The 27,626-nt window shown below is 37.8% G+C and overlaps 1 protein-coding gene across 1 annotated transcript in view; it reads right to left on the bottom strand.

Moving 5' to 3' along the window:
* Nucleotides 1–27,626, bottom strand: part of PHEX (phosphate regulating endopeptidase X-linked) — a 95,778-nt gene that overhangs the window by 12,598 nt on the left and 55,554 nt on the right. The window contains exons 13-16 of the mRNA XM_031599318.2: nucleotides 20,394–20,471; nucleotides 18,618–18,721; nucleotides 10,684–10,742; nucleotides 1,700–1,754 (exon numbers count right to left, since the gene is read on the bottom strand). Coding sequence (XP_031455178.1) covers nucleotides 1,700–1,754; nucleotides 10,684–10,742; nucleotides 18,618–18,721; nucleotides 20,394–20,471 — 296 coding nt within the window. The remainder of the gene's footprint in view (nucleotides 1–1,699; nucleotides 1,755–10,683; nucleotides 10,743–18,617; nucleotides 18,722–20,393; nucleotides 20,472–27,626) is intronic.

Genomic DNA, 27,626 nt, shown 5'->3' on the forward strand with positions numbered 1-27,626 from the left:
GAGGGGAACGTTCTGGGACCGGGGAGACTCTGAGAGCCATAAGGAAGTTACTGCCTCAGCCTGATATCTCTATTTCACATAATCACAGAATCATAGAGATTGGAAGAGAACCTCGGGAGATATCTAGTCCATCCCCACCTGCTAAAGCAGTTTCCCTTTCAATATATTTCAATATATCTGGCACAGAAGACTCATAATTATGAATAATGACATTTGAATAGTATTTTATTTTAGGTACTCAGATGTAAAGTGACAACTTAACTTCCCTTTATGCAAATAGATGCAGCTCTTTTATAGTGCTTATGCTGAAACTGGACACTAAAACTGCACTAAATGTTAAATATTTGCTAAATAAGTTTTCCAGCAAGTGCTGATGACTTTTTGATGGTTTTTTGTTGTTGTTCCAGTGCTGTGTATTATTTCTTTTAAGCAGACAGAAGACAGATCTGGAATATTTCAAGGACAAAAGCAATCTGTTGTCTGATATTAAACAGCTACATTTGTTTACTAAATTTCATTTTGATATGTACTCAAGCAAAACCAATTTAAGCTAAGGTAACCTTTAAAGAAGAAAAACGAGCAAAATACAATTCTTTGAAAGAACCTCAATTCTACCGGTGTAACAGAAGGTCAGGGTACAGAAAAACCTCTTCAAAAAGTAAAGCTGGAAAAAGGTCTGCAATAACCACAGCAGAAGATAAATTCTCCTTAACTAGAAAGTGCTTCTCTCTATCCCCAGTTAACACTTACAAAGACATCTGGTTCATAAGAATTCTCCATGGATGCAAATTCATTTGATCCTAGATTGAATGTTTCTCTCTACATATACTGCAAAACTTCCTGTTTACATGGACACAACCAGGCTAGAAGATGGCAAATCCAAAATGTTTTAGAAGTTTTATTTTATTTTAGTTTTAGCAAAGACACGTGAAGGATATGTTTAGCAGTAATTGACTTTGTATAACTGCAAAATAACTTTCAGAAACTGCTGTCAGAGTCTACTTCTTGGTCTGATCCTTCCCTAAAATAGAAAGATATTGGACTGCATTGAAGCAGTCATTTTTCAAAATTAAATATATATGACCTATAATTACTCTTCCTCAACTATAGAAGCACATGGGTTCTGCTCAGGCAATCACTTATACACATGGAGATTTTCTCCTGCACTTCAGCAAGCACAGGAGAAGACTTACTGTTAATCTTAGATATTAGCAGAAATGGAGCAATAAACTGATGATAAAAGGCTTCTTAGGGTATTCAGTTCTGTTCAAGAAGTGTTAGTTACTTTATTTACCACTCCTTTTAATACCTGCCATGTGCACACTGCTGCATCTGCATCCTGTAGCAGTGAAACACTTCCACTCAGGTGCACTTAATTAGCAATTCCTGTGAGAAATTAGTCAACAGTTTAAGACAACAGCAACACATTCTGCTCCCAAGGGTAAGAAAAGTTATTGCACAGAGCAGTAGTTTTTTAAGTCTGGTTTTTCAATAGTAAAATTGGGATACATAAGGGAAGAACACAACCCAAGGAGTGAGCTCTTTGCACACTTACAGTATAACCATGTTCAACCCATTGACTGTCTTCAGCAAGATAGCTTTTTTCTCTATGGTCTCCCCTTTGTTTATATTTATTTCTAATACTTTTACCTATTTTTCCTCATTTCCAGGTATAAGAGGTTCCTGATGTACTACTTACCTAGGATATTCTGTTCCCCAGAAGAAGGGCTTTTGCAGTTCTCCTGCTGGGAATCCTGTAATAGTAAAAAATTATAATTGTGAGGTTATACAGCTGAATAACAGTATCTAAGTTTGGGTTTATGACCTCTATTTTTTCAATTTCAGAAGGTTTTGCTAGACAATCTTTCCCTCAGGTAGTATTTTCAGAACATGATGGAGAAGATGTTTGAGAAGAAGAGGTCTCTCTCCTTCAAGACCTCAATGACAGCTACGTGCTGCATTGCAAGAACTTTATTTTCGACCATGGCAAACGTGTGCATTTGTGTATGTGTTCTGTCAATAAACAGCTATGTGAAAACACAAAAAAGTTGATTGTCCTCAGATATGTTGACATATCAACAAAGAATAAATGGGCAAAATGCAACAAGAATTAGGAGACTTAGCATTCTGTGCTGCAAGAGATTTAAGGAAGTGATAAAATGTCAGCTTAATTATAATCTATGAAAGTCAAAGGTACTTTGGCACTTCTGTAAAGCAGAGCTGTAGGCAATCAAGGCTGTAGAACGAGTCTGGCTACAGGATTACCTGGCTACTTTTTCAATTATGGGTAAATGAACCTGTTGCAAAACCCAGTATCAGTGGAGAGACTTCAGTGAGTGATGGTCTACTGATGTTGCACATAGAAACCAATACAGCTCTGATCAAAGTCACAGGTCTATTTCTAATACCTAGGCGACACTTCAGAGACATTATTCTGAAGACTATTGAGTTGAACATGGTAACAGTTAAAGAAGTTGATAAATAAAGCAGATGTCTGTACTCAAAGTTTTCAAATACTGGTGAAAACTGTAGTTTATGTGGGACCAAATGTGGAATTCAGTGCCTTTCATGAGGAATTCCCATCTACAAAGTATGGGCTTACATCTGCGTTTGAGATTACCCCACATGGACATCTCCTTATCAATAATTCTCTGATGATTCACTAGTCTTCCCAGGAATCTCTACTTCACCTTCACAAAGTTCTCTGCAAGAAATCGCCTTGCCAATCAGATCAAAACAAAAATCAGATTCAATTTATTTGACCCTATTCAGTTGTTTTGTTGACAAATAGGACATGGATTTTTTTAATAAGAATTCAGGCAAAAATTTTCCTTTTCTTCCAAAGTCTTTAGATAAGTTATACTGAGTGTAATTCACATGAAATGATACAGTAAGTCTTATGCCCTCCTGGCCATCTGTTTTTTTCCACTGCCTTGACTACCAATTTGCAATTTGTTTTAAAAAAGCATCATTTTCAAACTTATTTTCCGAGTACTTTTTTTCTCTTGCTTCTGTGGATGCTGGTTGTTTTTTTTTTTTTTTTTTTTTTTTTTCAGGTATGTTATGAATGGCTTTTCCATTTTGCCAGTGTCAAGGACAAAGTTTTCCTGATCTAATTCTCCTTGCCTCCCAGCACACAAAGAAGGGTATTGACTATTTACTACACATGTTCTAAAACATATCATAGGCTGATGAAAAGGTTTCATAAATTTAGAGAAGAACAAAATAGAGGAAGGCCAACAATTATTCAAGAGCAGGGCTGTTGCACACTGTTATAAGTAAATGGCACTCCCCCGTACCACACTGTAACATGCAATATTCTAACAGAATTGAATCTTCATTCATTCAGCTAATTACTTACCCAGATTGGTTCACATGACCTGAACCTTCAGTGTAATGTTCACAGGCATTTTGTGACAGCTATAGGTTATCATTGACTTTCTGTGCTAAGTACCATTTGATAGTAAGAGTTGGCAATGTAGTCTGAACTAGATTGAGTGCTTCTTTCCAAACTTCAAATCTCAGTAAAGACCTTTGGACTCATAAAAGATATCATTTAATAAAAGAAGTGTGAGAGTCCACTAACGCCTGAATAGTCTTCTCTCCCAAAGGCAGATGAGAAAACTGTGGGCAAAATGAAGAAATGAGACCATAGTAAAAAAGGTATGATCCAAGTAACGCAATCTCCAATAAATCATATCTAGGGATTACACAGTCCCAGCACACGGCTGTGTGCCTTCCACCACATCAAGAGAGTATCAAGGTCTTGTAAGGATTTGAAATTATTTTGCCTACATATGAGCTCATACAGTGAATTTGCACTTATCTGTGTTTCAGGTAGAGATAAGAACACACTGTTTATAGAATCATAGAATGGTTTGAGTGGCAAGGGACCCTTAAAGGTCATTTAGTCCAATTCCCCTGCAATAAACAGGGACACCATTCCCCAGCCTACTCCTCCTCCACAGAGGGTGAATCTCCTTGCTCCAGACCTTCCCTCTGATCTCAGACATTTCCAAAAGTCAGTCTTGCCAGTAAAGTCCAAGGTGATGAAGACTGAGCACTTAAACTTTTTCATTTGTCACCAGGTCCCCTGAACTATTCGGCACTGGGCCCACATTTTCCCTTGACTTTCTTTAGGTCTTTCTTTTGAACTCTTCACCAGATTCATCTCCAGGTAGGCTTTGTCTTTTCTAACCTCTGTCTGGACATTGGAAAGTGACTTTTTGCTGTACTTTACTCCTGTTCTTATTCCTCTGAACCATCAGAGCATTTCAAGCAGTGGAGCAGATCTGGCTTACTTTAACTACTTCACTATGAATTTATGCTTATCTCGAAGCTCTGACATAACCATTCACCTGCACAGGAATACTTTCAACTTAAGTGAATGCATTTAGATCCTCTTCATCCATTATATCAGTTTTCAGCCTCTCTCCCTGGGAAGGTGCTATGAAGTTTGTAGGCATATATTTCAAAGTTGAAACTTAGGTTTTTTATTTGGTTGGTTTTGCTTTGTTTTGTGGTTGATGTGGTGTTTTTGGTTTTTTGTTTGTTTGTTCTTGGGTTTTGTTTTTTTTTCAGATTTATATTGGTTTTCTGCTATTAATGAATCAGTTTACTAGCTATATACCATATGGTATTATACATATTGTGCAGATGAACAACTTGAGACTCTGGGGAATAGTGTTACTTCTCCAGGGAGACACAATGGTGTTTCATCAAATAGTTCACTGTAGATATGCAAACACATAATGGATGAAGTAAACTAAAACCAATTGAGATGGCTCACCAAATCATGAAGAAACTTAGAGTTCAAATCCAAATATGAATTAGTATTACATAATTTAATTGCATTATTCATTTATATTGCACGATATTTTTATCAAAGAAAAGATCTAGTGAGGCCTCATTCAAAGTCATTGCATTTACAGTTTCCAATAATTAGTTGATTTGTTTAAAGCAACTTCTGACAAGCTGGTGATTCTAGCACATAAATAGCAGATGTGGGAGACAGCTGTGTGGCATACAGAGTTCTCTGCTGATCATTGTACTAGCAGCTCTTAGACAAGTTTAAAAAACCTGTAACCTTTTTTCTCAAGTGTCATTGAATGAATTCAGATTGAGAGCTTTAAATGAATTAGATATAAGCAAAAAAATAACTGCTGGTCAGCGAGCAAAGGATTGTGACTACATAGAAGGAATTAAACATGAAAACAATGAGGGTGCTGTTCAGTTACCTAAAAACAGCATTAAAGGCAGGATACATTTCTTTAAAATGGATCCATAGTCTTGGAGCTGTTTCAACACTGAATCTTTTCCCATTGCTTTTTGATACATCTTTGTATGTTGTTCCTGGGGTGTGCATTCTGCCAGTCCTGAGGAGACAAGATCTCTTGCAAATCCTAAATCAGTGTCCTGCAAAGCATCTCAGACAGCTTTGACCTATCTATATGAAGGTAATTAGGATCAAACACTGTCATAACACTGACCTAAATTCTATACCCAATTTCCAGTTTTATCCCATGGACAAAAAAGATTGGAAAAATAAACTGTGTGGGGCACAGCGACTGTTTCAGACTATGCATGAATAAAAAGTGTAGATTTCTGAGTAGTACAGAATATATTCATTAATAGATAAATGGTGGTCTTAAAGGAGAGGACTCAGCAACTTTCTTTTTCAATTTGTGGTTCTGTTTCCCCTTCACCTGACAAAAGCAGGCCTTTGCTGATCATGAAACAGAAATGATTGATTAGTGGGAGGCGAAGGAGTACTGTGTGCAAAGGGACTAAGAAACATGTTTATCGAAGGCAACAACTCTCCAGATTCCTCAGATTAAAAAAATAGAATACTCAGAAAAACTCCTATTTTAAAGAATTTTAGGAAGAAGAATTAAGAAATGACTATAAGGATCATACACCATCTCACCTATGACTGTAATTAAATAACAGAGAATACTGGCCATTAGGAAATTGGAAAAATGAAGACAAGCACTCACATAAGAACACTTAAAGCTTACTTAATAACAGGACTGTGATTCTGTGAACAGTTTGCACTCAGAAAGTATTCAGTCCATGTCTGTTGTGTTCATTAGCCTTCTGGAAATTAATGGAGCACTTAAAACTACTTCATCAATAGCCTTCCAATTAGTCCAGCTCTTAAGGGAAGAAAAAGTGGTCCTACGTGAAGTCCCTTGATCCCCTGCTGGCCACAGTACCATGTGCTGTTTGCCAATGCTTGCCTGTCTATAGGCGAGATAAGAGTTTGCCCCTGCAACTCACAGCATCAGCCAGCTGCCAGCATCAATATCCACATGCCACTTTCTATGAAGATGATACTTACTGCCTAATATAAGCTCTCATCTGTGGTTTTCTCTATGGATGCTTATTTGAACATAATTTCAAAATTCTATTTTGGATTATATCTTCTTCCTCTAAGATGTAATGAAGCTGCTCTTGAAAGAGTCCTCTTGACTTTCACTAGAAAACCACAGTACAAGTGCATATGCCTTAGCGGAAGCATAGGTGTAAACTTACAGAGATACTATCAACAGTATTTAATTATCTGATACATCTATTCAGGCACATAACTCATAGAGAGCATTGCTTATATTTTGTTCACTGTAAATCCACTTTTCATTACTGTTCACATCCCACAAATGTTACTTTTTTGACATATTCTAGAGACATGTATATCTACACTTGGAAAGAAAATTAAATGTCTAATGAGAAATCCTCTTCCACATATTCAAGGGCCAATATTTCAGTGCTGTAATGAAATGAAACCTTTTCTTCAACAGAAGTACGCTAGCATACTTTGATCATCACTTCAGCATGTATTTATTGACTGCTCTGGAACTCATTAAAATAAACACTCTCATTGGGAAAGTGTTTTTGTGTTCTACTGATCATAATTAAAAAAGATAGTATTCACACTGTTTAGATTATATGAAGTGTACTTAGTTACCTCTGTGGCATCTAAAGGCAATGATAGGTGCCTGTTGTCCTTGTTAAGTACCTATAATTGAAGGCAAATCGACTAGCAAATACTAAGAAAATTACATTTAGAATTTAGGTAAGTAACAACCATTATAAACATGCATCGTTGTTAATCTAAGACACTTTGGGAAAAAAACTGGAAAATAAGTAGAACTCATGTATAGAGAGAATCAGGAGTAAACTTTAATAAGATGATAAATTATATGTACCACATTTTATGAATTTGTTCTTTGCAGCATATCTTACCTTGATACTTATTTCTCCTTTGCAAATATTAACAGAATTGTTGGCCATTCATGTTATCAGTAGTTTACTAATGGAAATTAAATGAAGTTATAGCAAACACAAAGGGTGTTTGCACTGAAGCATAGCAGAATTCATTACAGTCCCTGTACATCGATGTTTTGCTGTATTATCCCAAATCTAGCCATCTTCTAAGTCATCTAGTTTCTACTGTCTATTAATTTTCACTTTCAGTGAAGAAAGAACTCTTCTTTCAAGCAATTGGGTAGTCAAGATGCCATTAAAAACTTTAACAACTTGCTCTTATATGAAGACTGTATGAAGATTGCAGCAATTTCTTATGTAGCGCATATGTCTGTAACACAGATTATAGTGACAAGAGAATTTATTATCCTCTTGCCAGGAGCATGCCAGAGACCTCCCTGTGCAAAACAAAAGCATCTTCCTAGAAGTGATCAGAACTGCCATGTTCTCCTCCACTTCTGCAGATCCCTGACGGCTGCTCCTTTTCAGAATCCTCCGTTCAAGGCACAGACAGTGCCTTTTCTCTAAATTGTTTTATGAAGCCCTCAGTGACTAATTGAGTCTGGAATTGCTGTGGTTATGCTGATAATATCACATAGTACATTTCTGTTTCCAAACTGAGGGATCTTAATTCTTAGAATCAACTTTGCAACCAAGACTTTTCCAGTTAGCGTAGAAGCTTCTTTCCAGAAACAATTTGCATTATGCATTTTTAAATTTGGTTTTCTCAAATACCGCTTCTAAATTCACTTACCAAGAGCAGAAATAGATGAGCCTTGAACACACTAAAATCTAGTTTGCCCACTGAAAAGCAACCACACTCAAGAAGACAAAGAGCCTACCTAGCTCATTCTCTGCTCTCCAGCAGCACCCAGCTGTTCCAGTGGAGGGAAAGGTATAGGGAAAGGGCATTGGGAATCTGTGAGGCAGTTCTGCTAGTAAAGTTCTACTTTCAGCAATCAGTAGCAGAGGGATCTGTCCTCCTGAATCACAGTTTCTATCTGTCTCTTCCTTTGTTCAGGAGAGAACACCCTTTTATTCAGATTGTTTCCTAATAAAGTGACCGACACAGATCTTCTGGTAATATATTTCTCCAAATATTTTGAAAACAGTTAATTTGTTCTTACTCCTTTTCTCACCTCTAATTAGTCATTATTTATGGAAGGACCTTCTTTCTTGTCCCATGACAACTTCTAATAGCACTGGGAAAGAACCTCATGAAAATTGTTCCATAGAAATAAACATAATTTCTCAAGCTCATTTACAAGTTAAATTCCAAAAAAACTTAATAGACTAAGGAAGCATGATTCTTTTCTAAAGCAAAAATTAAGTCACACTGACTCTTCCCTACTATTTTGTATGTTAGTTTATACTCTTCTTTGTTATGGTCATTTTCTTTTGCATATGTGCTAGAATAGTTTTTTTTAATCTCTCTAGATGCTGTTTTGCAAAAAAAAGTATTTCACATTTGCCACACCTATTCTGCCTGTGCAATGGCCAATGTAACTTATAAGCTAAACACCAAAATTTGTTGTTTGGCATCTTTTGTCTAAGTTCCTTTGGAATACCTGAGAGAATATTATCTCGTGCTTATATTTCCAGTACAGAGAATTACATTATTTATATGCCTCAAGGACTCTCTTCTTTCAGTGTATTCCAAAAAAAGTTTTATTATTCATTCTTACACTCTTAGAAAGTCATTCCTCCAATCTTTGAGGTCTTGTTATAGCCCCACTTTACATTTAACTTGCTAGAGTTCATGCTTACTTTTGTTCTCAAATGATTTTCTTCTTTTAAGAGCATTTTTGATGTTGTTTAGCTAGGCCTTTCACAGCACATCACCAGCCCCTGCAGAACTTGCTGTGGATTACTGTTGAGGACATATCTGCACAGACAACAACTCCTGGATGTGAGATCTGCCCAGAGATGCAGCTTATCACAGTAGCATGCTTGCATTTGCTAAGTTCAGTCTCACACACCACAATTCTCTCCCACCAGCATTAATGGGAACTTGGTAGTAATGTGAGAAATATTTATCAGCAGAGTCAGACCCAAGCATGTTCTCTGTATATCTCACAGTGGCCATGTCTCCTATAAAGCACAGTGGTCATTGGTGGAAGACTACTTGCGCTGTGCCTTTCTTCAAGCCTCCCCTCCAATTGCATGTCATTTTTATGGTAAACGCAGTTCAGAAAGAGCCACCTACAACCTTTTCTTCTTAGGAACAGTCCTAAAAAAAAACAGCGAGCATCGCTATCCAAATTTCAAGGTCAAATACCAGCAGTATGAGACAGTCTGCAGTTCTGATACAAAACACAGTCATCTCCGCACCTGTGACAGATAAGTTATATTTGACAGCCCTCTGTTTCATGACACAGCAAGTGTGAAATTTAGCTTCAGTAGCTCCAGCCTCTCACTGCAGCTTTCTTTAATGTGCCGTGGTGGGGAGGCTGGGAAAGATGAATGCTGCTGAAACTTGAAAGGATCTCATGTTAACGAAGATGTAACAGCAACAGCTCTCATTTTGCACCGACAGCCTCCTCTCCATCCACACAATACATCTGAAAGAGCAGTGGTGGCCAGTGCTCAGTTTAGCAGGAAAACCAACTCTCGTTTTCGAGATGTACTTTAGAGCTTTGATCAACTCAGTGAAATCCGCCTCAAGAGTTCAATGATAGACAAAAACATGGCTGCGTATCAATGGCAGTCCTTTAATTAAAGGGGAGCAGTCTAGGCCTAGAACTAATTTTAATCAAAAGACCTGCGTAATTATCATGCTTGCTTTACGAATGAGCTCACTTAGACACAAAAGAATGTAAATTTGGAGGCAAAAAAGTATTTACAGAAATAGGGAAGAGCAGATACTAGCAGTTACCTACAGAAAGCTTTCCTTGTCATTGGAAAATATTGAACAACTCCACTGGGCATCACTTCTTAGGCTCTCTGTCTGTCTCACTGTTTTCTCCAACCATGTTTATTTCTGTATATATACTAACATTAGTGAACTGAATTCCTGTAACTTCAAAAATTACTGCTTATTTATGGCAGTGTATGTGCACATCTTTTTGCTGCAGCAAGTAGAAAATGGAAAATGGTGTAAACTCTAATAGAAATGATTTAAGCTAATGTTTTCTTTCACACTTGCAATGGACAGAGTGTATGTAAGCAGTTACTGCAATTCAGCTGACACAGGGTATCTCATTAAGAGCAGTAATTCCAATTTGTGGAGCCCTTGCTTTTCCAAAACTATCGTCTAACTAAAGATGTCTCACAGCTGAATTACCATGTCTGCATTTCTGATTTTCATCACACCTGATAGTCAGTCACATTCACACAAACTGTACAGATATTGTCTGAAGTTGGATACATACATTTTCCAAACAGACACTTTAAAAGTAGGCTCAGAATTCAGATACTCACTGATCTGATTGGTGGATGCACTATAAAAAGCATTGACAGTAGTTGGGCTCGTAAACCACCTGTAGTGAGAGCAGAAGAAATCAGCTGTCAGTACACCTTAGCATCTCTCTGAATACAATGAGCAAAGATAAAAAGTTAAGTCAGTGGAAAGATGCAAAAATGTAAAAGATCTAGGATTCATTAAAGTTTAATTGTTTCTCCAGTTCAACATGCGCTACTTACAGTTCCTGGAACATTGAAATCTATTGTTTAATGGCTTTAATTTAAGTGCACATAGTCAGAGACTGCTAAGCTTCCTGTCACAGAATCTCTTGTACTTCTAAGTGATAGTTGTGCCTGCTGTGCTGACAAACTGAAGTCTTGACTTCACCCAACAGAGGTGATAGCAGCTGTAAAAACCCTTTTCAATTCTATTATATTTGTCTTTCAACCACGTGTGGAGTATCTCCCTCTTGAAATTAGAGGAGAGCAAATTTTTAAGCACCTGAAGTGGATTCAGACTCTTTGCTGAGCAGCTACTTGTACAATTAGGATGATGCCAACAACATGGGTAGGTCCTTTCTGGGAACCGAAGTCTGAAATAAATGGCTTCTCTGTCTGTACCCTACTCAGCGAACACGGTTATCATTGTGCCCATAAACAGACATCTTGCAAAGCAAAACTAACTTAACAAGGAATATAAGCATTTCTTCTCACAGTTAGGTTTCCCAAACCTACTGGAAGGAAACCTCGATCTGAAATGCAAACAGGATTTATGGAGCTCCTTAGACTAAGCTCATCTGCATTAGCAGTGATTTCACCCACGTGAGTGGAAAAATCTCAACAGACTTTAGCAAAATCCAAATCCCCTCTGAGGAAATTCTGACTCTAGTGAGTCCAAGATTTCACCTTATACTTTATAATGAAGAACTAAGATAAAATTAAAGTAATAAAGATAATGAGAATTAGTCATTAATTCATAATAAATTAGAAACAACTATAATAAACGTCCAAAAAGGAAAATCCTGATGTCTTTAGCAGTACATTACTCAGAAGTTTTGAAAGGCTCAAAAGCAATGACTATAATGAAAATGCTTTGGAAATTTTCTTTCAAAGAGAAGAGATGGCAGCTGCACGGCAATGAGCAAGACAAAGGAAGATCTATCAGAACAAGGAAAATATGTGATGTTGGTGACATTCAAGTCACGTGCTTTAAAATAGCACCATCAAATGAATGAGTGATCTGCAGATCCTGACTGTTTTCCTGGCAACTCATATCCTCATGTAAACCATACAGCAAAGGGGAGAGTTTCAGAATGGCAGCATTCTGTCTTTTATCCATAAATTTATCTGCTTCTCTCACGTTCAAAGCTTATGTCACAATGCAGCAACTAGAAAAAGTAACCAAGGAAAGCCAAGTGTGATGGCATGTAAATATCCTAACCATCCATCACATTAGAGTCTCTAATTGCCACAAATAATTCTCCCAGTTTTGTTTATTAGGAGATGCTGAAGGGGAGGAGCAGGGGGAGGTTGTTTATTTTGGTGTGTTTTCTGTTTCCTCCTTAATAAAGGAATGAAATATTAGAGGTAACGTAATGAGATAATGGAGTATTTAAGAAATAATGCCTATGATGAAGGGAAAAAGAAAAAAAAATCAGGGGCTACAATTTGCTACATTCTAATTTCACATCTGTTCACAGAATTGATGAGCCTATGCAGTGGTACCTGTTCTCCTGGTTTAGCAGTAGCTCTGAAAGACTTGTCATTTTTTGACAAGAAGACCTCAGAGGGACTCATCTGAAATACTCAGTACTTTAATTTGGATTTCACTGAAGTTTGAGCAAAGACAAATAGCACTGCAACTTCCACCTTACTCTGTCAGTTTATTCCACTTAAAACATCCTTTCTATTCCCTTGAACAGCATCTTTTAAGCATGAAAAGGGCTTCCGAACCACAAATACTCCCTTTTTATAAATCCGTCTTACAGTGCGTGTCTTACAGGGTTCCCTCATTTTCAGTCACAGGATCAAGGGCCCAAGGCAGATAACTTACACTTCAAAACAGACTGGTGTGCTTTGATCTCCTCTCCATCCTCTTTACTGTTGCAGTCACGGTGCCCACACTGGGCTCGCCACAACTCATTCAGGATAGAAAATACCACAAGCAGTGGTTGAAGAGCTCTTTACTGACAAGCAATGCCTCTCTAACAATACAAGTCTACTGTTTTTACTGGGTAAGGAGCTAACCATAGTGATGCATGTGTTTTTTACTACAGAAACACCTCACTTAGCCTGAAAGAAACCAAGGACATCACCCTTTGATACCTATGAACCTACCTCGTAGCTTTGTAGACAAGCTACTGAGTCTCATCACAGCATCTCTATCTCAAGGTTACTCCTTCCTTGATGATCCACCATTGCTACAGCAGAGCCCATCTTGTCTCCTGAGCTTGGTATAAGCCACAGACCAATAGCAGTTTCATTTTCCTCAGTTTAAAATTGTCCTATGTTCTTTCCAAGTCACGGTTACATGAGAAGGCCTCAGGAACAACTCAGTATGAAATCTGTTACATTTTTGAGCAGGTAGGAAGCTGTACCAAGGAGTCACAAAGGAAAGAGTTTTCAAGTGACAAGCAGAGTATACTTGCTGAATTATATGTTTGACATTTAGACACTCTGGCAAAGAGCATATTTGCACTCCAGCATTCTGTTGTACCACTCCAAGCCATTCTCAAGAAGATTTAGAAAGCATTTTCTACAAAAGAACAGAAATAACAGAGACTGCTTCTATTCAGACAAGATGAACAACTTCACCTCAAATCTGCCAGCATTTTTCAGTGAGTTCCTTGAAAAGACTGAGCCTTCAGTGACAGACCTTAATCATAGAATCACAGACTCATCAAAGTTGGAAAAGTCTTCTAAGATGGTCCAGCCCAATCGTCCACCTAACATTTCCCACTAAACCATGTCCCTCAGTACAACATCCAAACGTTTCAACTGCTCCAGGAATGGTAATTCCACCACCCCCCTTGGCAGCCTGTTCCAGGGCCTGACCACTTTCTCAGAGAAGAAGTACTTCCTAATGCCCAGCCTGAACTTCCCTTGGCACAGCTTGAGGCCATTCCTTCTTGTCCTATTGCTAGTCACATGAGAGAAGAGGCTGACCCCCACCTCACCACAACCTCCCTTCAGGTGGTTGTAGAGAGTGATAAGGTCACCTCTGGGACTCCTGCAGACTAAATAATCCGCGTTTCCTCAACCTCTCCTCATTAGGATTGTGCTCCAGACTCCTCACCAGCTTCTCTGCCCTTAACTAATAATACATCAAATAAGTATATGAGGAGCTGTAATAAATAGCTGTCAACGTTAAATTTTAAGGTGAAGCAAATTTAGAAATAGCTCTCACATTCCTGTTTGAAGTCAGGTTATCTGGGAATTTGCTCTAGTTACAATATCAGTGCATTTGCTCTATTATCAGAAGTATAGAACAGACAGGACTAACAAAATATAAGCTCCCATTAATTACAGACTAATTGTTTTCACTGTTTCCATTTCTTATTAGCATGTGAAAGAGGAACAGCTATGAGTGAAGTCCTGTAATGTTACCTACGAACTTCAAGCAGTCAACACATAACCTGGCAGACTTGATACTTGTAAATCTGAGGTCTCTTGTGGAAAAAATCTTTCACTTAAATAATAACTGAGGCAGATACTCTGTTAGGCTTGTTACAGCTCTCTTCACCACATCTTCTTTCCTGAGTTGAGAACATAGTGCACTACATTGGCAATCATGTAAAGAGTTGACTGGGAATCCTTACAATGAAGGGAAAAGCTTATTTCTGTAATTCTCTGCAAAGCATGAACTGAAGTTTCAGTTTGTTCCCTCAACTTTTTGAGTAAGTAAATCACTCTGGTACAGAATTGCTAATGAAGCTGGAATCTGGAAAATCTCTTCAAAAGATAATAAAAGGCAACAAAGAAAAATCCACTACAGGAGAAGCCATCTTCAAGGTAACTTTGAAAAGTGTATTTCCTGTTCACACTGTTAGCCAACTTTATACATTTGCCTGTACAAAAATAAAGGATTAGCCTCCCATGTTAGGCTGCCATCTGTTTCCCTCAGGCCTGGGGAAGCAACAAGGATGGTGAGGCTGGGCCCAGCCTCCAATGGCATATCACTGCTTAAATTGAGGCTTAGAGGTCAGGAAAAGGCTCCATTAGGCTCCTTCCAGCCTCTCCTCTCCAGAGCAGGCCCACCCACAGGATTTCTAAGCTCAGAGCCTGTGACAGTCTGCCCAGCATCTTTTGTGCCTGCTTTTGTTTTTTTGAGCAGTTTTTGTGGTGTCCCTAACCATATCCAGCCCAGCGCATCTGAAAACTGTCCTTCCCTGCAGAAATCAAGGGCCAGGATGGACAAACAACTGTGTGTGACTGAAAAATTGAAATAAGAAAATCCAGGATCACTTCTTGTGTGTCCTGTGACAGGGTTACCAGATGCTTACATTTCCAGCGCAGAGGGTTGAGTGAAATAATCTTTCATATTATTTCTTGACTTCAAAGGACAAAGACAATAATAATGTAGTGAGATGGCCAGAATGTTCTTTGATTTCCTGTTATGTGCAAGTATGCTATAGGTGTTAAGAAGCATAGATTCAATCACTGTTAAAAAGATGTTTGTTTACATATACACGAGCATTTACACATATTAACATATATGGCTCCAAGGATGGATAAAAGCCACTGAAACTCCAGTTCTCCTCTATCTCTCCCTTCCACGTGCTCCCTTTCACCTCCCTCTGCTGTAGTCATGTCTTACCTGGATTAAGGTAATTGCCTTCACAGTTGTTCTCCTCCCTCCTGTGCTCTACCTTTCCAGCCTTGTAACCTCTATTCAGCCCTGTCTATCTAACTGGCACTGCTTCAGGCATCATATTCTTCAGCCACTGCCACAAATCCCTTCTGTACATCTCTGTCCTCATACTAGCACTTATTCCCTGGTTTGAAAGAGATGGCTCTGAAGACAAGAGCCAGCTCCCCAGCCAGCCCTGCTGGGGATCATGGCCAGTATCCAAGGCAGGTGTTGTGACTGCCTTCAGGGTATCCAGCCCCTGGGCACCCCAATATGACATCACATCTCCTTAGCAAGAGCTGGCATAAAATGTGTCCCCATGCATCCCTCCATCCATGGCCAGAGCAACACCACACCTAAGTCCTCCCCATTCCTTTTTGCTCTAAGCCAGGTGACCACTAGGTCAGGAGGGAGCAAAACATAAGACAAAGAATTTTGATAAATACTCCTATTTTGGGGCATTTTTTCTGTTTCTTAGATTACAAAACCGTTGTATTTCCAGAATAACTGTTTCCACTTTGAAATGCACATTTCTCTTTACTGAACTCCTTTGCCTTCTCAGCTCCTCCATCTGTCCCCCTGATGGTACTTCCCTGGTGTTCTAAGTGAGCCAACACTTTGATTTTCGATATAGCTGATTATGCTGATGAAAGAGTCCATTTTGATTGCTGAGAAATCTGTACTGTCTGCTAAATGAATATAGTGTTTCACTTTTGGGGGTAGTAAAGGGGTAATAATGAATAGGTGTTAACTTTTTTCCTTACATATTCTTTTTCTTATTTATCAGTCCACTGCATGGATCATTTTATAATATCTATCTCTAAATGTAAATATTTTGGTAAAAGCTACTTAAGTAGGGAAATGAGGAAACAAAGAAAACAGAAACAATCCCCAAGGGTAATTCTCTATTAACAAAGCACCAAGCTTCTGTGTAGACCAATGATCTGTGGAGTTCAATGAATGATACAGGCTTTAAAAAACAAACAAACAAAAAAACCCACACACACAGAGAAAGAAAAGAAAGAAAAAAGAGAAGCAAAAGCATCAAAAAGAAGTGGTCTGATAATCAAAACGTGGCAAGATCTGATACTTTTAAGTCCACCTTTGTTGTACCTCAGACTGATGGAAGTTACCTGTGTTATAATAAATTAAAACATAGGCTGGCAATCTTACTAGCAGGGACAATGTGTGCCTTGATATACCTCAGCTGACACAGCAACAGATGTAAGCCTAAGGCACACCACCTTCAGATTTCATTTCTGTCCCCAAGTATATGTAGAGGCAGAATAACCTCCCATGAGAAATCACTGTGGCTGAGAACGAGGTGGGTTTAGCTCTGGCCCCACAAACAGTATAGCATGTAGCTGTACTGGTGAAGGAGAAATGCAGAACATGAAATTGGGATGACTCGGACCAGGGGGCCCTGTGGTCTCTCCCCAGCCATGCCCAGCCAGTGAGCTGCCAGGGATGGAGATGTGAGGGTCTGTCCCCTGGCCTGTATGCATGCACACTTGGGGACAGCAATCCCACCAGGAGTTCCCATCTCCCTTCTGTGTGATCTGTAGGGATCACTGATTCTCTTCTATTCCACTTTCAGTGGATCAGCTACTTTGTGACAATAGTCCTGTTCATCTCCCTGTTTTTTTTTTAGCAAAGGAAAATGCAAAAGCAGACATGAACAGATCTACTTAAGGGCAAGACAAAGGTGATGAAAGGCCTTCTGTTAAATAACCCTTGAAATAAGAGGGCAAAGACAAGGATGAGGAAGTAATCAATCTTGTAATGTTTGGTAGAGTAAAACCTTCATTTTTTAAGCTTACTCACATGATGTGACAGTTCTTAGATTACAGCCCCTGAGGTGCACAATCAGGGATTATCTGACCATTAACGTCCCTTACAGGGGACATTTTGCATCGTGCCATTAATCTATTTGGTTTGTGTTGGTGCTGCCTCAACTCTGCTCAGAGGATGAGGGCTGCTGTGTACCATTTCTACAGAGAATCATAAAATCACAGCATGGCTTGGGTTGGAAGGGATCTCAAGGGTCATCAATCTCCAAACCTTCTGCTGCAGGCAGGGCCACCAACCTCTATAACTATTACTATACCAGGCTGCCCAGGGCCCCATCCAACCTGGCCTTGAACACCTCCAGGTACAGGGCGTCTACAGTCTCTCTGAGCAGCCTGTTCCAGCACCTCACCACTCTGGTTTTGAAAAGCAAGTGTTATGTTTCACTAGGGTTAACAATTGCAATGTCAGAGAAAAGTGGGACAAGAAGTAAAACCCAACATTAAAATTAAGTTATAAACATTCCCTCAAGTACACAGTACCAAATTATGAAACTCTAAGCAGGCACAGACTGCTTCCCAAAACAAGGTACAGTTCAATATGAGCAAAAATTTCTGGAACCATAGGGAAGTCACATCACAGGAGTTAAGCAGCTGCACTTTTCAAGGTCTTCATGCAGGAGGAGTCATTTTTAAGTAGCATGATTAGAGTAATTAATTTCTGTTTAGGTATTAATTTGCATTTTAAGGATTTGATTACCCACCAGTAAGAAGAGAGACTGATTCTTTCACGTATTTGATGACTGTATGTGACACAATTTGTATTCTCTAGTTTACAAATAAATAAATATAACTTAAGTAAATTAAATCATTCCTTAGTCTGTATCATTGCTATCAACAGCAGGTAACTAACAGTACTAACTACTACTACTAATAATAATATTATTTCTTGATAATGGTTCAATTCATAGAAAATTTATTTCATAAATCCCTGCTGTACCATTCCAAATTCTAACTGCGACATAATCCACTTTTAACTGAGATTCAATTACTCCTTTTTTTTCATTAAATTAAAAGTTTAAGCTGCTAGCATATGACCATTGTGCATCAGAATAGGAATATCTAGAACTTAATGAAAAAAGCAATTCTGTGATAAAAATATCCACAGGAGTTGTTTCGCTTTTTTTGCCCATAAGTATTTTTATTGCAATATGTTGCTGTGCCTATAATTCTATTACAGTGAAATCATATAAATTAAATACTATAAATTAAAACATTGTTAAAAGAGTATGAAAATTTAGCTTTTGACTACTCACTCCGTTTTTGGAACTTCTTTTCTAAGCCAGTAGAAATCAGATTGGGCTGCATATTTGCGAGTTTGTAATACATTGCCAAAATAGTCACTTTCTGTAAACTTCAGCTGTATAGGCAAAGCACAGATATTTTTTAGAACACATCCAAGGAAACAAGAGCTGACAAAATAATCAGAACTTTTAATTTAAAAAGAAAAAAATCTTTTTTCATTTTCATCAAAACAAGTTTCATTTGTTTTGACCATGTCTAAAAAAAAAAAAAAAGTTTTTTTTTATTTTGACATGATCAAAACAAATGGAATTTCCACAGTTGGTAGAAAGAATAAATATTTTGTGATTCTGGTTTAAGAATGGATGGTGAATGAATTTACACAAGGGACTGGAATATCAGAAAAGCTTTTGCCTGTGCAGATGCAGCTTAGGAAATCAGAAGTACCCAATGATGAATTGCAGACTGCACGTTTCTACAACTGTTAAAAGGCAGCCTCTTCTCTTTAAGAGAAGAGGTCTACCCTCATTTTTAAAAGTTCATTTTAAAACCACCTTCAAGACAGTAACAAAGCCTCTTTTTCTCTGTTTGCTTTGCATTTCATCACAAATGGTTTGTACTGTATGCCCTTGGAGGATTCTTCTGCTGTTTTTACAGGTTTTTACCATTTCTCACATTAAACTCATACAGCCATAGGGTTCCATGTTCCCACAAGTCTCCAAATCTATTAACAACCCACGCACACAACTAACCATGCAAGAAAAAGTTATTCTATTATTTTATAAATCTAGCTGAGATCCCTGTTGTCAATTTCAAGAAATACCAGGATTTGTGAGGGATTTATCTTTTTTTTTTTTTCAACTGTGATTAACAATTGTTATTATTATTATTTTTGCTAGATACAACCACTTATCTGTGGTAAATATTTCCATACCCTGAGTGGCAAAGCTGGTCACATCCTCTCTCTTTGCACAGCACCACCTCACCCTATTCTTCTACAGACAAAGACTAAGCTTGTAGAGTTGGCTCTTCCAAGGATCCCCAGTAAATCATGCCTCCTTTCAGTGTTCTTTCCTGTTCTCTGGGAGAGTAACTCTATCCCTACTTGGATTTTAGTGGTTCAAGATTGAATTTGTGGTTCCACTTTGCCTATGATGTGCAGTAATTCAATTCATCACACACATGCCACAATTACTTTTTTGGAAAATGACAGAATATATTATTCTTCATCATCTTCCTTTCAGCTATTGTTAAGTTGAATAAATACTGGCTCAAGATTGAGGCCCCAACAGTATTCTTGTCCAGCTTCCTAAGTGTAGGGCTGTACAGCTCTTAGGGCCTGAAGAAATGATAATCAATAAGCTTAGAAAATTCATAGCCTGGAGAAAAAGCAGAGAGCCTATACTATATTGGAATCATCAGTTGTGATAATTCAGACCAAAAAAAAAACACACTAGGCTTTTTGAAGGCTATTACCTTGAGGAGATACATTTTTGTTTTTGTTTTTGTTTTTTTATAGCTAAATACAAAATTTAAGCTGAGGTACTTTTAACCTGAAAAATGGTTAATAGCAGGAAGGTTCATTACACTCAGGTAAATTTTACTGCCAGCTGGCATAATGGCCATCTTACTTCAACACAACATCATTGACTTTTTATGCTTAAAAATAACCAAGCAAGCTGAAATCCAGATGTGTTATAAACAAAAAGCTTTGATTTTGAACAGCAGTAGAAGAGAGCAAAGAATGGTCCCAAGATGTAAAAGAAGAAAGCTGCAAGTCTGACACTTACTGTTTTGATGTCTTCATTAATATATGTGTCATTCATTATAAATTGAGGGTAACCCACTTTTGCCATAACTGCTTTTGCCTTTGAAAAAGAAAAAGAAAGAAAGAAAGAATTGGCAGATGTAAACATTTCTCTCTCTTTTTTTTTTTTCCCATTATTTTCTATTGCGTAGTATTATGTCTCTCTGAAGGCATCTTGATTTAACTTCAAACCAACTTGCCTACAAGGTAGACTCAGTGCCACAAATGAGTTTCACTTCACAATGTGGTCAGATTATCAAAGTGGGTCTGTTGACACCTGCAGAGTTTTTGCAGAATTACAGCAATTTGTTTGAAAACAAAAATCTTATTCTTAAAGGCTGGTCTTCTCTACCAGTAACTGAGATAAGCAAATGGTCAAAATGCTTCTTTTTACAATGTTTTCCAAAAGGCTCCAGAAAATGTGCCGTTCTGCTATGGCCCAGCAGCTGGTACACATCCAAGTGTTAAAATATATTTATTTCACAGATATGGCTAAGCCTGGATCCCAACAAGAGCTAATCAATGATTTCACTGATGATCACTTCCCTTTACATCTGAGGATGGGTGAACATTTTTCTGATGGACATTTTACTTTCCTAAAACCACATGGCTGACCTTTAGTTCATTCTCTACTTTCAGCTAATTTACAGCCTTTACAGCCTTTGCTGACATCATTAATGGTGTTAAAGTGAGACACTTAGCTTTTCTTTGACTTTGTTTTTTTCCTTTTCAGTGATGATCTCGTCCCAGTGTTTAAGTGTAATCTGTGTAAACATGCTGGTGTGAATTCATAGCAGCTGTAGATGAGTATTGCCACTTCATAAATCATAGCATAAAGATATAAACAACTTTAGCAATGGCCTCACAAAAACAGCAGCAGGTCACCCAGACACAGTGCATTGCTGTGAAAACAGTATATTTCCGAAGGAAAAGCAGAAGAATATGAAAGGATAAGATGACATGCAAAGAAGTGAAATATGACAAAGCCATTGAATAAATTAAAGCTGTGATGGATCAGGGTAGCACAAAGTTTTCACTTCATGTGTTTTTGGGAAGCTGAACTTAACGTATCCTCAAATATTTTGGGATTTCCTCCATCCCTCACAAAAAGCTCTTCTGGAAATATTGTCTGGAAAGTCAAATGCCAGAATACAAGTGAATATTGCAAGATACAAAATGCAGCAAACTGACTGGGTTTTAAACAAACAAGAGTCATACCAACACTGTGTTCTATCTGCAAGCAGATCTTGGATCCCTCTGGTGGCCCACCGTCTTCTGCTTCTCTCTTGCAGCATGGGATGGCAGTTCAAAGGAAGGTCCCCTTTTCTCCACAATAAAACCCTTGCCCTTTTTTTCACTTCCACAGCATCTCATACAACAAAGCTTCTCACAAAGACCACAGGCAGCAAGAATTAGAATCGTTTGTTCCAAAACAGTAAGAAAGCTGCTAGGGTCTGCCTCAGTTTAACAAAAACTCTCTTCTATTTTATTTTCAAGAAGAAAAACCTGTTTGCTTCTTGAAACTCCGTCAATTTCTCAATCTCATTTCCAACCTAAAGTCATAATCCTCCACTTGTGACGTCACAATTAATTGCGGTTGAGATAATTAAGATGTCTCAAATAGAAGATTACAACTTCAGGTGGGAAATTAGCAGCAGGAGCAGATGAACTCTTAAGCAAGAAAGATCCCATTGTCATGCAAATATCCCCAGTGAAAAAAAAACACAATGGAAGACAAATGCTGAACAGGAAATATGAAATGAGCCAAATTAACTCTCAGCTGAATGTTTTCTCAGTTTTCCAGAAGGTACAGCAGCCTTTCAAGATTAAATGCCTGAGGGGGAAAAAAGGGAAAGAGAGGAGAGCACAATTCATCTGCAAGTTTGTATGTAATCAAGAGTGTCTATTTTTTGTTGCTGATGGTGCTGTCAGGTCTAGCTGACAGAACTTTTGCAAGAGACTGGAAAATTTTCACTTTCCATTTTCAGTATTTCAGTCCCAGTTGTTACACTAGCCTAGATAAAGCGAAGTGCAAAACTCATCAGTTTTAGTTTCTATTAAGTCAGCTGCTGAAACAAATTCAGTGAATCTCAAATGTTCTGCATGTTCTCCTGTCATCATCTGAATTACTTGAAGTAGTCTCTAAGTTGAATCTACTTAATTGATCCTTAACTCTTCAGTATTTACATAATATGTTTTTAATTAACTTATATGATGAAGAGTAATATTTTAAGAACAATTCAGAGGACAACTTGCAAAAAGTATTAACTTTGTCAGTAAAATGTCATTTCCATCACGATTTACCTAGTACTTTTTCAATCAAAAACTGTTGATTGAATTTGGGCATATAAAAGAACATTATTGTTTTTCTGAAATACAGTGTATCCTCTCACTTTCTAGACTGCCCTCGAAATGAAAGCAAAAAGATTCACGTCATTGGCTGTAAACACAGAAGACTACAAAGCCAGGCTGGATCTGGCATCACTCTTTTGCTGTAAGAAGTAGAAATGGACATTGCCCTTAGACCCACAGTGGTAGCTGTCTGGTCATGACCACAACAAATTCATCTTCCAGTCCCTACGTGGACATTTTGGAGTCCTTGTGAATATCTGCCACATCCATCTGTTTCTTCTTCCAGGCAGCCCAGTGAGAGCAGCAGCATGGAGCCAGTTTTCAGCACTTTTAAACCCCACTCTTTAACCAAACATCTTCAAGGATGAGGATGATTCCTCCTCCAGGCTCCTTAATAGCAGGTGTGATGTAAGTTGACTTAAATATCACATCCATAATATTATTTAATATTAATTTTATATTTCAGTTGTATTTAAATTATTTAATCTTGTCATGGCCCTGCTGCATTAGAAAAGGAAGGTGGGAAAAGTTCTCCTAACCAGGCTACTTCAGGAGTGATAGGCTCACTTGATGAGTTACACAAATTCTTGCTTTGCATATTTGACAGCCAATATTATAAGTTTAAGATTTCCATGCATGAGGAAAAACTGTCAGATGATACTGAGATACTATACTATAGAGTCAACATAAATTAAATAACAAATACCTATTAAATAACAAAGCTTGTCTTAGAGTATTTTAAATGTAATTCAGAAAGTAATGCTGTTCTTAGTAGTTTGATGTTTTAACAATGGCTAAATCTGTCTGTATTTTTAAAAATATATATTTAGGGGAAAGTGTTACTTTATTGTATATGTTACTTAGAAATTCTTATCACAATATGCACTGCAGAAGTCTGACTAAACACTAAGGTAGAACTTACTAGCAGCACAATTCTTGTGCCTTCATGAATGTTCCACCAGTCACACAGGATAACAAAGATTCAGAAAAGCACACTGTTATTAACACATCAAGTTAATCTGCTATCATGAAACATAGGTACATGCTAAAATACCATAATGAAACAAAGCTTATGGTGTTGGAATTTTTGGAAAGACACAAATGAATAACATCCTTTAGGAGCATTTTTGAGAACGTCTAAAGCAAGAGGTGATGGCAGACAAATCAGTACATGATTGTTTCACGCAATTTATATCTTGCTATATATCTTCTCCCACAAAAGAAATGTGTCTCAAATTGGTCCTAATGTTATTCACAAGTCAACCAAACCTCCTGCTGAGGTATTCTCCCATTATCAGACAAAATCTCAAACACGTAGCACATGTTGGTATGGGAGAAAGAGAGGAATAAGCTTACTTGATCAGAAGGACAGAGTATGTCCCTCTAGAGGACTGTTTCCAACCAACTGGCTCCAACCAGGATGTGATCTAGGCCCATAGAGCCCATGCAGGCACACCAGGAAGGTACCCTGCTGCCAACAGTGAAGGATGTGGGGCTTCTGGTGGAGGGGACTACCACCTATAGCCAAACCAAAGCAAAGCTCCTGAGAGGATGTAGGAAGCCCTTCAAAATCCCTGGGAATTGCTCCACTGAGATTCCTCCCAACATCTTTGTAATTAGGTCCAAACCCTTTTAGCTAAGCCCAGAGTGGAGCCCAACTTATCTACACAGCAGATAAGTCTGAAAGCATCTTCCTAAGAGTGAGTTTCTAAATTTGCATGTTGGAAATTTCTTGCTTCCTTGGATAGCTTTTCTATTCACTTGAATAATACTTAATGTTAATTTGAAGACTCATTATTCATAAAACACTAGAAAGTAAAAAGGTCTCCTAAGACTGGCTTGTTCTTTGATAATCAAGTCAGTATTTTCCCCCTGATAGGATTAAAAGTATATTTAAAAGATCAGCCTTCCAGGAAGTGTGTACACACATGGGCAAAGCAAATGAAATGTGACAAATGTACAGGAACCAACAATGCGGTAATTGCACATGAATCCATCACACACAATTTTTTATAGTTTAAAGGCTCATTTGATTTCTCTCACTAGTTTACATATTAAGTAACCACACATACAGGAAGAAAAGGAGTGATGGGGTATTTCCTCCAGCTACTGTTCAGTACTCAGCCTAGCTTAGGCTGTTGGGTAACTTAAGGAAACTCATCTCCTTGGACTTCGTCTCCCATCACTGAAAGTGAGAGGCTCTTCCAGGGGGTGATGCACAGCAGCAGCAAACTTTGCAGTAAGACATGATAACAGTTTTCTATACAAGCAGCTAGAGAGAGCAGGCTCCAAGGCGGAAGACCTAGTGTGCTTTCTCTTTCACTGATTACAGAAGGAAGATCCACCACTGACTTCCACACAGTGGGGATTTTATTATGAGCATGTCTTTCTGTCATGGTGTGAGCACTGCAGATCAGTTTCCTACAGAGACAAAGAAAAGGCCTTTGACACCTAACGACTTGCTAAGGTGGAAACACTAGTTTCGATGCATCACTCCAGTCTAGTCAAATTTTCACTTGACACTAAGTTGTGTGTGAGATTTCAGAGAGCCTTTTTTGCCCATCAGAGTCAAATTCTGTTACTTTGTAGGCCTGCTAGTGACACCACTTGCTGTAACATATATACTTGCTGTAATATAAATCAATAAACAAAAATCTCTGTGCATCTCACTCCCAACAAAATTGTAAGTCTGACACAGATCTTCTGTATATCAACTTGACTAACAATAACTTTGTGAAGATCATTTTCAAGTTTCTAAAAATAAATAAAAAAAAATTAATACAATTACAGTTTGCTGAAAAATTAGCATGAAATACTTTCTGAAAGCTAAAATCATTCACAGCAAAGTAACGTTCCATTTAATTACAAAGATTAATTCAGCCTTTATGTACGATTCTGGTCTTTTCATTTGTCATTGAAAACAGATGATTCAAGAACCATCTGGTAAAATTGCTGCACAAATATCACAGGTTTTATGTATAGAAAAAATGGGGAAATAGTGATGGATCTTGGTAAAAGAGAAAATTTCCATCACAGAGCTAAATTATACTACTACAGATATCAATAGGATGTGATCCATTGACTTGAGTGGCAGCTGGACTGGGCACATCTTAATGAAGTATTTTATTTCCACAGCAGGGGCCACATGAAATCATAAACTGCAATCAATGGTGAAGTGGCACCTTTCAAAACTTAAAAGGGGACCACATTGGACTTTATTTTCCTAGGAAAAGGAAAGGAAAAGAGACAACATTTTCTAAGCAAACAGTTACTTGGCAATATATGTTTACTCCTAAAACCCACTATCACAATAATATTATTACTATCCATAAAGCTACAAGCACCTAAAAGTGGAGTAGGACAGCCATGCATAGAAACAAATCAGAGAAAAAAATAATTCACATCACAATGCGACTCTTTTCTGTCCTAAGTCATTCTGGTTCTGGCTCTGTGGAAGACAAAGTCTCTATCACTGGTTCATGCACTGTGATGGTATCATCACTGGAATTAAGTTTTCAGTTTTAACTTGTCCTGCATTGAATTTTTATCAAAAGAACCAAACTAAATAACAGAAAATCTGAAATAGTATGACTATTATAAACATATAAATTCACTGTGATATTTTGACAAACATAACTTCTTAGTTCAGTACAGCGGTATAATTATTATACCTTCTCGTATTTTCTCCAATCAGCTTGGTTCCAAACTCATTCTGCTGACAGCTATGCTTTAATTCTACTAAGAAAAAGAATTCCTTTGTCTGTTTTATTTTAATTCCATTTCCATTTTGTAACCTCTGCATGACAATTATAATGAATCTATTCTTTTATGAACAGAACATTATATATGACAGACATGAATGCTGTCTTCCATGAACAGAACCACAGCCCTGTAAATTAAACACATTTTACTAAGCAAATATCTTCCTCTATGATTGCACAATACATAAATGATTAGATGTATCCTTTTCACAATTTAGAATGAGAGTTTTAGTTTGACTTCAGTGGATCAACAAGAGAGCCAATTATATGCTCAAAACCTTAAAACAGTTTGTTATATCCCAATCTAACAAACACAACAGCAACAAAAAGATCTGAAATGATGAATGTGGAAAAGCTTGAGCAACTGTTTGGAAAAACATCAGAATCTCAGACAACCCTTAGCAAATGAGAATTTTAAAAAGCAAAGGCTACACAGGGTAGATTTCTTGACAATGCTTCTCTATTGACTGTAATTGAAGGCTTTTGTTTACAGGTAGAAAGATGTGGAGGGTTGGGGAGGTGGTTGGGGTGGGAGTAATAATTACATCTGTCTTTAAATCTGAAATATTTTCCCAGGATTTGGAGCAGCTGTCAACAGTATTAGTTCTGTTTACAGCTGGGGGTTCCAAAGTCTGGTTGGCCAGAGACCTTCATCTCCCCATCCCTTCAGCTTGGCTTCACAATAAAGAAAAATTGGAATAATGATACTCGCTTTATGCATCAAGCAGAGTAAACAAACTTTAGTCTTCTTTAAATCAGCAGCATAAAGAATACTCCAAGTTGAACAAGTAAAACAATAGATTCCTCTTATCTACTCAGATTTCAATTTTGGTGTTCTGCAATGCTTTTTTTCCTTTCTATATAAAAATATATAATTATATATACGTACACATACACACACACACACACATATATATAAAATTTATTTATTTTTAAGTGAGTAGAGACTATCTCCATGATTTGACCTGAACCAGACAGCAAGGGCTAGAGCAGGTGCCCATGGATGCATATTTCCAAGCACCCTTAATAACCAAACACAGCTCTGTGATACCTTCCAAGGGTGCCCACTGTCTGTACCTGGCCTCTCTGAGGCAAGGTGTCTC

Source organism: Phasianus colchicus, chromosome 1 (assembly GCF_987193195.1).
Source record: "Phasianus colchicus chromosome 1, bPhaCol1.hap1.1, whole genome shotgun sequence".
In the NCBI taxonomy this organism is placed as follows: domain Eukaryota; kingdom Metazoa; phylum Chordata; class Aves; order Galliformes; family Phasianidae; genus Phasianus; species Phasianus colchicus.